This window comes from Capra hircus, chromosome 14 (assembly GCF_001704415.2).
Source record: "Capra hircus breed San Clemente chromosome 14, ASM170441v1, whole genome shotgun sequence".
NCBI lineage: Eukaryota > Metazoa > Chordata > Mammalia > Artiodactyla > Bovidae > Capra > Capra hircus.
In genome coordinates this window covers 48485779-48500534 of record NC_030821.1, presented here as the reverse complement: position 1 = coordinate 48500534, position 14756 = coordinate 48485779, and the positions used below count along the sequence as shown (strand labels likewise).

At 47.2% G+C, this 14756-nt stretch overlaps 1 protein-coding gene across 2 annotated transcripts in view; it reads right to left on the bottom strand.

Moving 5' to 3' along the window:
• Positions 1–9300, bottom strand: part of SLCO5A1 (solute carrier organic anion transporter family member 5A1) — a 155025-nt gene extending 145725 nt beyond the window's left edge. For both annotated transcript variants that reach the window (XM_018058432.1, XM_013969151.2), the window contains exon 1: positions 7920–9300. In XM_018058432.1, the coding sequence (XP_017913921.1) occupies positions 7920–8820 (901 nt within the window). In that variant the 5' untranslated portion in view covers positions 8821–9300. The remainder of the gene's footprint in view (positions 1–7919) is intronic.

Genomic DNA, 14756 nt, shown 5'->3' with positions numbered 1-14756 from the left:
AATAATAATATATAAAAGGGTCAGGGACTTCCTTGGTAGTCCAGTGGTTAAGATACCCCACTTCCAATGCAGGGATGCAGAGAACAGGGGTTCAACCCCTGGCTGGGGAACTAAGATCCTACATGCTGAGCAGTGCAGCCAAAAAATAAATTTTAAAAATATATATTATTTAAAATATAGTGGGACTTCCCTGGTGGTCCAGTGGCTAAGACTCCAAGCTCCCAATGAAGGGGGCCAGGGTTCAATACCTGGTCAGGGAACTAGATCCCATGTGCCACAACTAAGACCCAGTGCAGCCAAATCATAAATAAATAAAATTATTTTTTAATAAATAAATAAAAATATAGTGATGGAGGGGAAAAGGCCTGAAATCTCTAGCTACCAAGGCAGAAGGGAGCTGTGACCAGTATGGGAGATGTAACTAGAGGTCACTCAGTACTCTTGCCACTCTCATCTTACCTGCCTTCCTCTCCCACACAGACTGGAAAATCCAAAGCCTGCCTTCCCCAAAATCCTATTAGCTAGGAGAGGCCAGGTACTCCATTCTGGCCAATGGGACATCCTCAAGAGTAAATGGACACTGCCTCCTCCACGTTCTCCTTCTCTAGGGGACAGGTGGGATGCCTGAGGTGCAACAGCATCTGCTAACAAGGGCTGGGCAGGCAGAGAGAGGAAGTTGGCACCAGGGAAGGCTCGATGGCCCTTGACTGCCTATCCGAGCTGGGCTATTGTTCATGATGAATAACTCCCTAACTAGCAAAGAACAGATACATTTGGTTATATATTTCTAAGGAACGCTGAGTTGAAAGATATGTATGTGTATCTTCCATTGTTTTTATGACTATAAATAAAATCTTATATAGAGACATAGACTGTTCTAATAAAACATCACTAAGAAACAGATGAAGATTTTCTAGACAATGTTTTGAAGAAGCAACTCCTTTTCTTTTTTCTAATTACATATTTTAAAAAGATAGCTTTAAGGGTTTTCAAACTCAGAAAGAGCAATCTATGCCAGATAGACGGAGAGAGAGAGACAGTCATAAACACACATATATATGTTTATTCAACTCTAAAATCTTGATGAAATAGAATTCAATTAATTTCAAGCTCATTTTACTTTTAAAAGACTAAATAAATGTCAAAAAAAAAAAAAAAAAGAAGAAGAAGCATCAAGAATGTATTTGCCTGGGAAATCTCATGGACAGAAGAGCCTGGTAGGCTACAGTCCATGGCATCACAGAGAGTCGAATACAACTTAGCAACTGAACAACAACAACATACAACCAGGCAGACTGTGATTTGGGGAAACACTTCTTGATGGAAATGTGGCAGAAAATGGAAAGTGAAGTGACCTAGAAATACGGAATATAGAGTTCTGGAAGAAATTAAAATTTGTATATAGAATGACAGCTGCAAATATTCAAACAATAAAGTCCGTGGCTAAAGGAAAAAAATGTATTTTAAAATAATAAAATTATTAATACTTCTGATTTTTTTAATTTATTCACAATTTGGAACCAAATTTGGAACCAGTTCTTGCTTGTCGGGATTTCCTGGTGGCTCAGAGGGTAAAGAGTCTGCCTGCAATGAGGGAGACCAGAGTTCCATTCCTGGGTCAGGAAGATCCCTGGAGAAAATGGCAACCCACTCCAGTATTCTTGCCTGCAAAATCCCACGGATGGAGGAGACTGGCGGGCTACAGTCCATAGGGTCACAAAGAGTCAGACACAACTGAGTGACTTCACTTTCACTTTCAGTTCTTTCTCAACAACATCCTGTACAGTCAAGGTGGACAATGAAGACACACAGTGGTAAACTTGGGACACCACAGGCTTTCAGACTTCAAAGGAGCTTTTGTTACATTATAGTAAGCACAAATATACATTACATAAATGTTCATATGTTAAAGAGCGATAGTCGTCAAAGGTTGCCAAGCAGAAAGTTCTGGCAGTAAAACCTTGGAGCTTCAGAAAATGCAACTAATCAGAATATAACATTTTCCAAACACTGATCAAGATTTTCCTGTACAGAGGAAAGAGAACCCTCCTATGCTGTTGGTGGGAATGTAAATTGGTACAGACATTGTGGAACACAGTATAGCGGTTTCTCAAAAAACTAAAAATAGAGCTTCCTTATGATCCAGCAGTTCCACTCCTGGTATATATCCAAAAGAAACAAAAGCACTAATTCAGAAAGATACATGTACCTCAATGTTCATAGCTGCATTATTTATAACTGCCAAGGTATGGAAGCAATGTAAGTGCCCGGTAGCAGATGAATGGATCAAGAAGATGCGGTACACACATACAATGGAATATTACTCAGCCATAAGAAAGAACAAAACTTCACCATTTTCAACAACATGGATGGACTTGGAGGTCCATCCTCCAAGTGAAAATTGCTCAGTCGTGTCCAACTCTTTCCAATTCCATGGATGGCAGCCCGCTAGGCTCCTCTGTCCATGGAGTTCTCCAGGCATAAGTACTGAAGTGGGTTGCCATTTCCTTCCCCAGGGGATCTCCCCAACCCAGGGGTAGAACCTGGGTCTCCTGCATTGTAGGCAGATTCTTTACAGTCTGACCCACCAGGGTAGGTATTATGCTAAGTGAAATAAGTCCGACAAAGAAAGACAAATATTGTATGATGTCACTTATCATGGGAAATCGTAAAAATGCAACAAACTAGTGATTATAACAGAAAAAAAAGTAACAGACTCACAAGATATAAAGAACAAATTAGTGGTGACCAGTGGGGAGGGGACAATAACGGGGTAGGGGATTGAGAGGTGCAAACTATTATGTGTAAAATAAACTACAAGGATATATTGTACAACATAAAGAATAAAGCCAATATTCTACATATTTTGAATATTTTTTAAATATTCAAAATGTAAAAAAAAGAAAGAAAAGAAAGAGAAGGATTGTCTTGTACAATGCATAAGGAGTGAGTTCTCGGTGTTCTCATTTCCCACATAATGGTTCTTTCCTTCTTCCCAATTATAAAGAGATATGTTTAAACACTTTCAGACACAAACGGAGTAGACTATCTCCTGCTCCTCACTCTGCTCACTCTTTAGGATGAGTGTGAATTCAGCTCTAACGCACTGCAGTGCTGCTGGCACAGTGCTTGCACATGTGATCCCATTTGGTCCTCAAAATATCACAGTGAGGGGGCTTCCCTGGTAGTATGGTGGATTCTTACCCGGAAGATCCCACACGCTGCAGGGCAACTAGGCCCTAACACAACAACTACTGAGCCCACGTGCCTCAGTTACTAAGCCCGCAAGCCCTCGAGTCCGTGCTCTGCGAAGAGAAGTCACCACAATGAGAAGCTCACACACCACAACTAGAGAGTAGCCCCCTCATCACCCCAACTAGAGAAAGGCTGCACTTAACAACAAAGACCCAGAACAACCAAAAATAAAGAAAGAAATAATTTTTTTTAATAAAAGCAAAGACCTTTGTCAATAAAACATTTTTTTTTTAATATCACAGTGCAGAGCAGAGGGGGAAGGAGAGGGTGAAATGAATGGAGAGAGTAGCATGGAAATGTATACACTACCATCTGTAACACAGATAGCAGTGGGAACTGCTGTATGACTCAGGGAACTCAAACCGGGCTCTGTGACAAATGAGAGGGGTGAGATGGGGTGGAAAGTGGGAGGGAGGTTCAAGAGAGAGGGGACATATGTATACCTATGCTGATTCATGTTGATGTATGACAGAAAACAACACAATATGGTAAAGCAATTATCCTTCAGTCAACAATAAATAAATTAAAAAAAAAATATATCACCATGCAGGAAACAAATGAGCCCTAAGTGCAAACAGAAGCTGGAAGAGTTAAGGAATTTGTCTAAAGTCTCCTGACCAAACTGTATTTTAGTTTGGTAGAGCCAGACTGAAATATAAGTCAGCTGCCTCCTGGTCTGCTCTTTCTAAGGCACTGTGTAGACTCTGACCCTTGTCTGTGGTCTGAAGTGACAGCCGACATGCCAGGGAGGTGGAGTGGCTGCCCTCACACCGCCTGGCCAATGGCCGGCCCATGGCCCATCATCACCTATCCTGAAAATCATTCAGTTGTGGCTTTCTATTTTAGAAAAGCATCCTTTTTTCTCCCCCTTTTCCTACCTGGTTAGTCATTCTTTCTTGTTTCCCTGTTTGATTCATTAATTTTGTGCCTTGCCAAAGGTCACATTTTCTCTCTCCTTAAGATCCAATCGCAAATCATGATGCAGTTGCTAGCCTTACTTCTTCCTACCTGCAAAGTTTTCTCTATGCTCCAGGTCGACACTAAACCTCTCTCCTTGCAGGAGGAGTTCGGGCACTGAATGTGTGTAAAGATTGCTGGGTCACGTCTACAACCACATCACTTCTACATGGAAAGCTGCCAGTATGTTAATGCCAAAACTTTCAAAAGATTAAGGTATATATCGACATTCCATTTCAATGATTTCTACTTAATTCAGATTTTGGTCCCAGCTTCAATTACTAACCTGCTACCTGCTTTTATTTCCTCGCCCCTTATTCTGCGGTTGTTATCAGTTAGAAAGACTGACCAAAAGGTTAAGAAATGGGTAGGGAGTGGACAAGGTAATATGGAAGAACAGTTTTGCAGAAAATCACAACAATATACACCTAGTTATTTATTATTAATAGGAAAAATTCCATGTCATAACAGGTTAACGCTGCTCACATGCTAAGAAGATAGTGTGTATGCTTAGCCGCTCAGTCGTGTCTGACTCTTTGTGACCCCATGAACTGTAGCCCGCCATGGGGGTTCCTCTGTCCATGGGGATTCTCCAGACAAGAATACTGGAGTGGGTTGCCATGCCCTTCTCCAGGGGATCTTCCCAACCCAGGGACTGAACCCAGGTCTCCCACATTACAGGCGGATTCTGAGGTACCAGGGAAGAAGATAGCAGTCTCCCTGATTTAAATTTGCATGGAGGTAACCTGTAAAAACTGCTTTAAAGGTCTAAAGACTGGTCTTGTTTTGATTATGTCTTGAGGACGTTAAGCCAGTTCTGCATCCTTCTACACCATTCAGAACCCTACTGAATGTGACCCATCCTTTGGTTTCAGTGAGCTTTCACAAGTTCAAGGGCTCTGGGGTCAGACGGTGTGGGTTTGACACACATAACCAAGTCACTTAAGTTCTCTGGGCCTTAGTTTCCTCATTCATAAGAAAGGGGGAAACAATTCCCATCTCCTAAGGCCATTGAGAACATTAGATGAAATAACACAGGTAAGATTCCTGGTACTGAAACCACTGAAGCTTTTATCAAGATCCATTTAATACAAAGCAGAACTCCTAAGAGTTACACCAAGAATGTATCCGAAGGCAGGCATCAAGACGTTTTCCCAAAAAATGATTATTAGTCAATATCTAAATGAAGAAGAGGAGGAGGAGGGTCGGGGGAGGTGGGAGCAAATCCCATCTGTAGGACTTTCTTCCCCTTTCACATGTCACTTTAGATATTACCTTAAACTGGAAATATTTCTTCATTCATCGAAAGCACCTCAGATGCTGGGCCTGTATCTCATTTTTTGGTCTTCCCACAAGGAGCACAGTCGCTCAGCACTGAATATGCACTTGCTAGTTTCCTTCTTGGTGAAAGTGTTGCTCAGCCATGTCAGACTCTTTTGAGACCACATGACTGTATCCTACCAGGCTCCTCTGTCCATGGGATTCTCCAGGCAAGAATACTGGAGTGGGTTGTCATTGCCTTCTCCAGAGGATCTTCCCAACACAGGGATCAAACCCAGTTTGCCCTCATTACAGGCAGATTCTTTACCATCTGAGCCAACAGAGAAGTCCCTCCCTTCTTGGGGGGCAACCACTACCAGAAAAGTTAAACCTCAGGGCTCTGACAGCAGATATTCTCTGTTTGTGTGGGGCTCTGCCTGTGTTTTTCATGAAGCAGATTTGTGTCAGTGGTACCTAGAAGTGGGTGGGAGACCCAAGTTTTCAAAATAAATGGAGGAAGAGGTCAGAAAGATAACAGTTGGGATGTTTACAGAGTCAAGATGTCACTCTAAAGATTGCTGGTTGTTTTCAAAGAGAGAAACATGTTTACAGTGGGAAAACCTGCCAATCAACTAACTCAACTAAGTGATTAAACTCAACACTAGTGAATGGCCAGGTGCATCTAACAGAAAACACACACCACGACCTATGAAGCAGTCTGGCCAAAAACATTTTGCCTGAACTGAATTACACATTTAGACTGAACTTTCAGTTTACAAGAAATATAGAACATGGAGGAACGAGATAAGTGTACCACAAGAAAATAATCAGATAACTCTAGAATGTAACATATTCCACAAATTAGCCTTGTCACTTCAAAAAGTCTGCGTAGTAGAAACAGAAAAAAGTTGACACAGTTTTCTAGTTTATCAAACGCTAAGAAAGCAAACAACCAAATGCAGTGATTGAATGAATCTTGACTGGCTCGTGGTTTGAAAAAAATACATAGCTAAAAGAGACACTGAGTGGACAATGAAGATTTGAATGTGGACTGGACTTTGATAATCAACGGAATAGTTACTTTCATAGGGTATTTAAGCTCCTGAGTTATATAAGAGAATGTCCTTATTTTCAGAAGACACGTGCTGAAGCTTAAAGGGACCCACGATTACTTTCAAAAGTCTTAACCTCCCACCCAATATATATACATATATATATATACTACACAAACACACACAGGTTGAAACAGCAAACATGACAATAATGAACAATTACTGAATCTAGGTGGTTGGATATACTAATGTTCACTATACTACTATTTCAACTTTTCTGTATGTTTGAAAATTTGTCATAATAAATGTTAGAAAACATGGAGGCAAAAGTAACAAGCAAGGGACTCCCCTGGTGGTCCAGTGGTTAAGAACCCAATTTGCAATGCAGGGAATGTAGTTTCAAACCCTGGTGGGGGAACTAAGATCCTGCAGTGTCCCCAACAAGAGAAGAAGCCACCACAATGAGAAGCCCGCATGCACCACAACCAAGACCCATCACGGGCCAAAAGTAAAAAATTAAAAACAAGCAAACTATTCCTCCCTGCCTGAATAAAAATTTCTTTCTCTTGCATTTCATGATAACAACAAATTATAAAACACTTTACTTGGGCCAGTTACTGGGGACTACAAAGGGCTGCAACATCCTCTAAAGACAATAGCCGTCCTGAGGAAAAAGCACAGCCCTCTTTGTTGAGTATCACTTTCATTCCCCTTTCACTGTCCACCGGTGACTGCTTTTCAGAAAATAGTAATCATTATTCTCCCAATTCCATGGAACTGAGGGTCTTCAAACCAACAATAAAAACAGCTTTGGATAAACTTTTCAACCTGTGAGGTTGCTTCTGCATAAAGATAACCTAGTCATTCGATATCACTGAAGTTTTTTTTCTTAATAGTGAAGCAGACAATATGTAAGAAATGCAGATACAGAGACAATAGCCTGTTTCCTATAGTCTGGGTACTTCCTGCTGTTGGAGGCAGGAAGAAGTAGCAGTGGATGAAATCTGTCAATAACCTCACTTCACACACCAGTCACTTCTATTCCTTCCTGAGCCCTTTGAGAAGATCAACTTGATAAACTAGAGCTTTTCCAAAGACAGGCAGCAAGAAAGAGAAGCACTACTCCACAGTCAAAGTCTGTATTACTTGAGAAAAGTCCAGTGTAAAGTGTGAGTCTTAAAAGTCACAGAACTCTCAACTGTTTAATTTCAGAACTGAAAACACACCACAGGCAGGCTCAAAAAGCAAACAGAAGCTTACTGCTTAAAGTATACCTATATAAATTATATAACGCCATATATTCTCTATAATATCTACCATCAACTAAATGTGAAAGAAAGTTCTTCTTTTCCATTTTTGAGTCCAAGCTCAGGTGAGAGGGCAGGAAAGGCTTACCTAAGTACAATGATGCGTTTTCTTTCTTGACATTGTCATCTAGGTAGGTTGGTCCCAGGGTATAAATAGGTGTGGAGCCCATTCCAATGAGAATCTGTGCGCACACGAATAAAGCCACGTAGACCCAGTGGTCGTTGCCACCCGAGTCCTTCAGGCAGGTGGGGGGCTCCACCTTGACCGAGGAGTTGCCGTTTTGACACAGGCCGTAGTTGGAGGCGGAGGCGTTCAACTCTTGGATCTGGTAGGGCGGCGAGACGAAGTGAGGTAAGGCGAAGAGGGCAGCCCCCACCGCGATGAGGAGACCCCCCACGGCCAGCCACAGGGGCCGCCGTCCGCGGCCGCCGAAGTAGCTGACGAACACCACCACCACCAGGCTCCCAATGTCAAAGCAACTGACCAGCAGCCCCGACTCGGAGCTCTTCAGACTGTAGCGCCTTTCGATGGTGGTGATGACGCTGCTCAGGTACCCGGAGACCATCAACGCCTGGATGAAGGTTAGAAAGCACATGCAAACCAGGAAGCAACGGGAATCGGTGAGGACCACGTAGAGGCACCTTCTGCCCTGGAGCATGGCCAGAGTGGAGGACACCGACATGGTTTTGGCGATTTCCACCCGGTGGCGACGTTCCGCCAGTCCTGCCGTCTCTGCCGAAGTAGACGGCGCGGAGGGGCTGGGGGCCGGCGGGTAGGGGTCTGACTTCAACTCCTGATGGCTGGGGGCGAGCTCAGAGCCTTCTTCACTCGCGGGACTCAGATCTGGCGGGCAGGAGGCGCTGTTCAGGGCGGGTAAACTCTGGGACCTGAAGGATTCGGGTTCGCTCTTCTCTTGGACAGCTCCTACCCTGGCGCGCGCTTCCTGTGGCTCTCCCGCCTGGGGCTCCAGCCCACCGCCTCGGTCCATGGCTCTCAGAATTCAGATTCGGTAGCCGGTCGCACTCAAGGATTCCGGAGCTTTGCATCCACTGGCACGAGGGGCTGAAGCCGGGCCCAGGCAGTCGTGCCCACCAGGGACCGGGGCTGGCGATGCAGAGCCGCGCTGTGGGGCATCCTCACCAGCAGGGAGGTGCCCAGTGCATCCTGACCGCAGTCGTGGCCCCGAGGCTCCGCAGCCGCGTGCCCCGGAGGGCAGGGGTCCGCGCGGTCCTGCGATGAGCCCAACTTAGGGTCCACCCAGGGCTGGGAGCGCGCAGCTGTATCCTGGCGCGTCCCGGGCGCATCCCCTCCGCCGCTGCCGCTCCGCTTGCCGCCCGGAGCGCGTACGCCCAGTGCCCAGCGTAGGGGCGGTTAGCGCTGCTGCCCGGGCCGCATACCGCCGGGCCGGCTGGGCCAGAGGCGCCCGATCCTCGCCGCCTCGGCTCGCGACACCCTCGGGCGCAAAGGTGCCAACCTGCAAAGCAGAAGAGAGGGCGGTCAGCGAAGGGCGGCTGAGGCTGGCTTCCCGGCGCCCCCGGCGGACAGCGCTGGGGGACTCGGACGGTCCCAAGTGGGACCTAGAGAGGAGCGAGGAACGAAGCCCTGGAGGAGGATTAGGCTGTAGGCTGCAGCCTCCAGAGCCCAAACAATAAGCAGCGGGCGGTCGGCAGAGACCCTCCCTCATTGTCTACGGCGGACCTGCCCCCGCCCCGCCCCTTTTGCCTTAAACGGCGCATCTGCTTTTATATGTTAATAATCATCCACCTGGTAGCTCTGACTCACAGACAGCGTCTTTTATTCGAGTGGACTAATTGCAACCTTTCGGTACTCCTACTCCATTACTCAAAATAGAAGAGGCCCAAAAGAACAAAGGAAAGTTTCTTTCCTTTTTTTTCTTTACAAGCACGATGCACTCCTAGTCCCGATTTTTAAAAAAGAAAAAAAGGGGAAAGCGAGGTGTGTAGAAACGTGTGTACACACTTGTGTGCAGGCACGTGTGCGCCGACTGGATGCAAATCAGTCTTCTCCATCCATTAGAGACAGATACGCATTCAAAGCCCAAGGCAGCAGCAAAAAGGTCAGCGTGCTTGCCTCTATTCCCAACACTAAAAATAACACCCCTCCCCCCAAGCCGCCAGGGAGAACTATTCAATTACAAATAGCAGGGGCGTTCGAGGCTGCTGCCCACGGCAAGTCCCAGAGCGCTGTGTCAAGCGAAACCGAAAATCAGTTTGCTTTGCGGAGGGGTGGGGAAGCCACAACCAAACAATGAGACGCGGGAGCGCTGTCACGGCGCGCTGGGAGCCCACGGAGCCGGCTCGGCACGCGCGGGCCGGCAGGGAGGTGTGCTATTTACATCCAGCGCACCCAGAGAGCGTGGGCTCGGGGTGCGCGCGCGCCCACACACACATACATACACCGGCGTGTCTGTATAGAAACCCCTCGCGCGATCCGGCACCCAGCTTGAATATAACGCGAGTCGAAAACAGGTGTGTCCCCAGGGTAAGCCTTCCCCCCTTATCTCGGGACTCCCACTCTATTCCTCCGGCCCCCGAGGGGTGGGGGGGGGTGGGAAGGTGATGTGCACCAGGTGGGAGAGGAGAGCTGGACTTCGCTGCATTGTGTTCATGAGACGCGCTTTTGTGATGGTGCTGAGAAAAGAAAGGAGGAAGGGTAAAGGGAGAAAGGCAGAGAGCTTGGGATCCAGGGGCTGCAGCTCCGGCGTCTCCCTCGGCTCGACTGGGCCAGCCCAGCTCCCAGATTCCCGGCCTGCCAGCCACTCAGAGCCAGGGCTTCCCCGCCGCCTTCTTGCCCGGGAGCCTTCCCGGGGAACCCCACCGGCGGCGGCGTACAAAGTCGGGGAATCCCGGAAAACTCGCTTCCCCGCGCCCGGGGGAACGCGCACCCGCACCGCAGCGCACCCGCACCCCAGCGGAGCCTTGGAAGGGCACACGGACCCAGGCGGACGGCTCTCGGAGCCGGCGTGGGGGCCCGGGGACATCTCCTACGCGCGCGCAAACACACATACACACACACACGGCCCCGCAGGAAGATAGGACAGCCGGAGACAGCTCACCGAGCTGAGGGTCGCGCGAGCCGCCGCTACTCACTCGTGAGTCGGCCGGTCAATCTGGCTGGCTGGGGATGCAGCGAGGGGAGGTAGGGACCTTGGAGGCGCGAGAGTAGTTGGGAGCCTCCTGGGGAGGCAGCCTCGGTCCAGCCGCGAGGAAATCAGTGAATGAGTCTGTGACCCCAGCCTCTGGAAACAGACACACGCGCACAAACGCGCCCGGAGCCGAGCGGCAGAGGGCGCAGGCGCGCGGGCAGCCGCCCAGCCCAGCCCGGAGGCGGCGAGCCACCAGGCTGCCTTTTCACCTGAAAGGCGGGGGAGCGTGAGGAACCCAGGGAGCCGGTCTCCAGAAAAGTCAGCTACTCAGGCAGAGAGCCCACTCGGAATAAAGAAATTGAAAATTCTGTTGATTTATTACGTGCTGTGGGCACCCACCATGTCTCAGGGACCATAGCAGGTAGATTCTGGGAACCAAAGATGAACGGGACAGGATCCGTGGACCGAGGAAACCTCTGTTTTGTGGAGGAAATACCCCTGTAAGTAGCCTAAAACGACACAGTAAATTCTATACAGGGTGACACTGAAGAACCATTATTATATATCGATTATAATATCCATTATTAACCCATTAGACCTTCATTTCCAGACAGCAGGAAAGGCATGTGCAAAGGCCCTGGGGCACGATGCTGCAAAGAAATCTTGAATCTCAAGGTGACTGCACCGATGGGGCAGAGAGCTGGCCAGCAAGAGTGGTACAGTAGGAAAGGTCAGCATGGGCTTTACACGTCCTGTGCTGTCAGCATTGAAGGGCCAATGACATTCAACCTCAGTCACTAGACAGTTGGTTCTGACACTGGGAGGTGAATGGAGGCCATGTGGAGGGCGTGGAGGCAATCTCAGCAATCTCTGAGCAAAATGTGATGCGGCAGAGGTGGAGCATGGAGAGGAAGGAACTCCTTGAGAACACTGACAAGTCAGAAGTAGCCAGACTTAGAAGCCGATGTTAACCAGAGACTGAGATTGAGGTCCAAGGAAAACACAAGCAGAGAAACATGCTCTTGGGGTAAGATGTTTCTCCTTTAAGATACCTTGACTTTGAAATGCCTCTGGGACATCTGAGTGTATACACATCCCATAAACCACCAGACATATAACACACAGGCAGTTGGGATTAGGGAAGTGAATTAGGAGGCAACAGCCAGACACGGCATGAGGTGGGTGAATAAGGAGATCAGAGGAGGGGTGGACTAAGGACAGGGCCCTGGGAACAGGGAGATCTAAGAGCTGGAGAGGGAAAAAGCGAAGGAAGGAGATTAGAAGCAAGGGTCAGAGAGATCTGTGAAGAATCAGAAAAGAGGGACCATCACAGAAGCCAGATGCAGGAAAGGCTACCGAGATGCCAAATAGGATGATAACGGAAAAGAGCCCATGGGCTGTAGCAAGTGGGAGGACACTGCAGAGCTCTGACAGAGGGAGACGCAACCCAACAAGCGGAGGGGATTGTTCTACATTTACTGGTGCCCGCACTGACCATCCTGCCATGCCAAAGCCACTTCACTCGCCCCTGGCCTTATCCAGTGAGAGCGTGGGATCCACTTCACAGTGTGATGAGGGAAGTGGAGAGAGACTACGTAACATGCATGGTAAAAGCACACAGCTAATCGCGGGATGATCAAAGGTCCATGCTCCATAATACTTCGTTCCCCAGGGATGTCGAAAATAAGCTTTTAATCTAACAATTGTTTTACTCCAAAATCGATTTTTTCTTTATCTTCAGATAGAGAAATAAGCTCCCACTGTTTCTCATAGTACTTTGTGTGGCAATTTTAAAGGTCCAAAGATATTACATTATTAATTCTCTCAGGAGAGCCCATTTCATACTGGAAAGCCACATGGGATAGTGAAAAGAGTTTAGAATCAACTTGAAATTTTTATCCCTGCTCAGTTATCATAGCCATGAGCAATTTATTCAATCGTTATTTATTTATCTTGATTTCCTCAGCCATAAAGTGAGAACAATATTACACTGAGACTGCCTGAGAAGGACACGAACATACCTTAAAATGTTTGAGATGTACATACTTTGAAAATGTGCTCTGTCAAGTCAATCTTTCTTTTGCTAAAAAAAACGGAGAAGGCAATGGCACCCCACTCCAGTACTCTTGCCTGGAAAATCCCATGGATGGAGGAGCCTGGTGGGCTGCAGTCCATGGGGTCACTGGGAGTCGGACACAACTGGGCGACTTCACTTTTCACTTTTCACTTTCATGCATTGGAGAAGGAAATGGCAACCCACTCCAGTGTTCTTGCCTGGAGAATCCCAGGGATGGGCGAGCCTGGTGGGCTGCCGTCTATGGGGTCGCACAGAGTTGGACACGACTGAAGCGACTTACCAGCAATAGCAGCAGCTATACTCTCTCTCCCTTGCAATCACACAGCAGCTTAACTTTTCAGTACATCTTGCATCTTTTAATTATCTCACATGAGTCCAACAACCACCATATGGATAGCTGATCCTTAGAGAACAAAATATTAAGTCAGCTGACACCAAAAGAACAGTTAGTGCATGCTCCAAGGCCACATCGAGACAGCACTGGTCTGGCAACTACCAAACTGATCAATCAAACAAGACAAAGACATTCATTCCTCATTCCCTGCCCCTGTCCTGTCTTCTTGAGATCTCCATCAAGCACACAGTCACGTTTCCACAAACAGGATATATGACTCCAGTTGACACCCTTGCCCATGATCTTAGCTATGCGGCACTTCCTGTGCCTTATCACTCCTCTGAGCTTACTCTGGATCCAAACAGAATCGATCTGTCCTTCCAGGCTCTGAGGCCCATTCTTTCATTTCAGCCTCAGCCCCAGACATGAGTAGTTCCATAGCAAATTCAATCTGGCACCAAACTGCATCAGGTGCCAGCAAGGGCTTCCCTGCTGAAAGTCAAAGAATCATGTCCCTGCCACATGCTGTTTATTCGTGGTCAATTACCATAGTTACACCAGAAACAATTCTGAAAACCCATAGGATTCTTTATTGCCACTGCTGCTGCTGCTGCTAAGTCGCTTCAGTTGTGTCCAACTCTGTGCGACCCCATAGACAGCAGCCCACCAGGCTCCCCCGTCCCTGGGATTCTCTAGGCAAGAATATTGGAGTGGGTTGCCATTTCCTTCTCCAATGCATGAAAGTGAAAAGTCAAAGTGAAGTCGTTCAGTCATGTCCGACTCTTAGCGACCCCACGGACTGCAGCCTACCAGGCTCCTCCATCCATGGGATTTTCCCGGCAAGAGTACTGGAGTGGGGTGCCATTCAGAATTCAGAACATCCAATTAGCTACCAATATAGGAAACAAGAAGAAAACATTTAGCAACAGGCATTTCTTGAGCTTTCCCTTTCAGAGTTAAATGTGCCTTTGGAAAAGGTAAGATATGCCTCCATCAGCCCTGATCTTCAGATTCAGAAAAAGAAATGGACTTACTTCATGGAGTTCTGCTACTCCGATGGCTTATTTCACACAATATGAAAGAGTACTGTTGCTGAGATGAGAATACCTGCCTTCTTAGGTATATCGGGAGATGGAGCCTAGTGGGCTGCCATCTATGGGGTCGCACAGAGTCAGACACGACTGCGGTGATTTAGCAGCAGGAGCAGCAGCACATGGCTATAAACTCTCTGCAAATCTTCAGGTGTGCTGATGCGGCTTCTAAGTCACTAATCAGTCTAATTTACACATAAATTGCTTCTTTCTCAGTCTTCATATAATAAGATGGTAGCCTCTGCAATTCCATGACTTTGAGCAAGCTTTGGGAGTTGGTGATGGACAGGGAAGCCTGACATGCTGCAGTCCATGG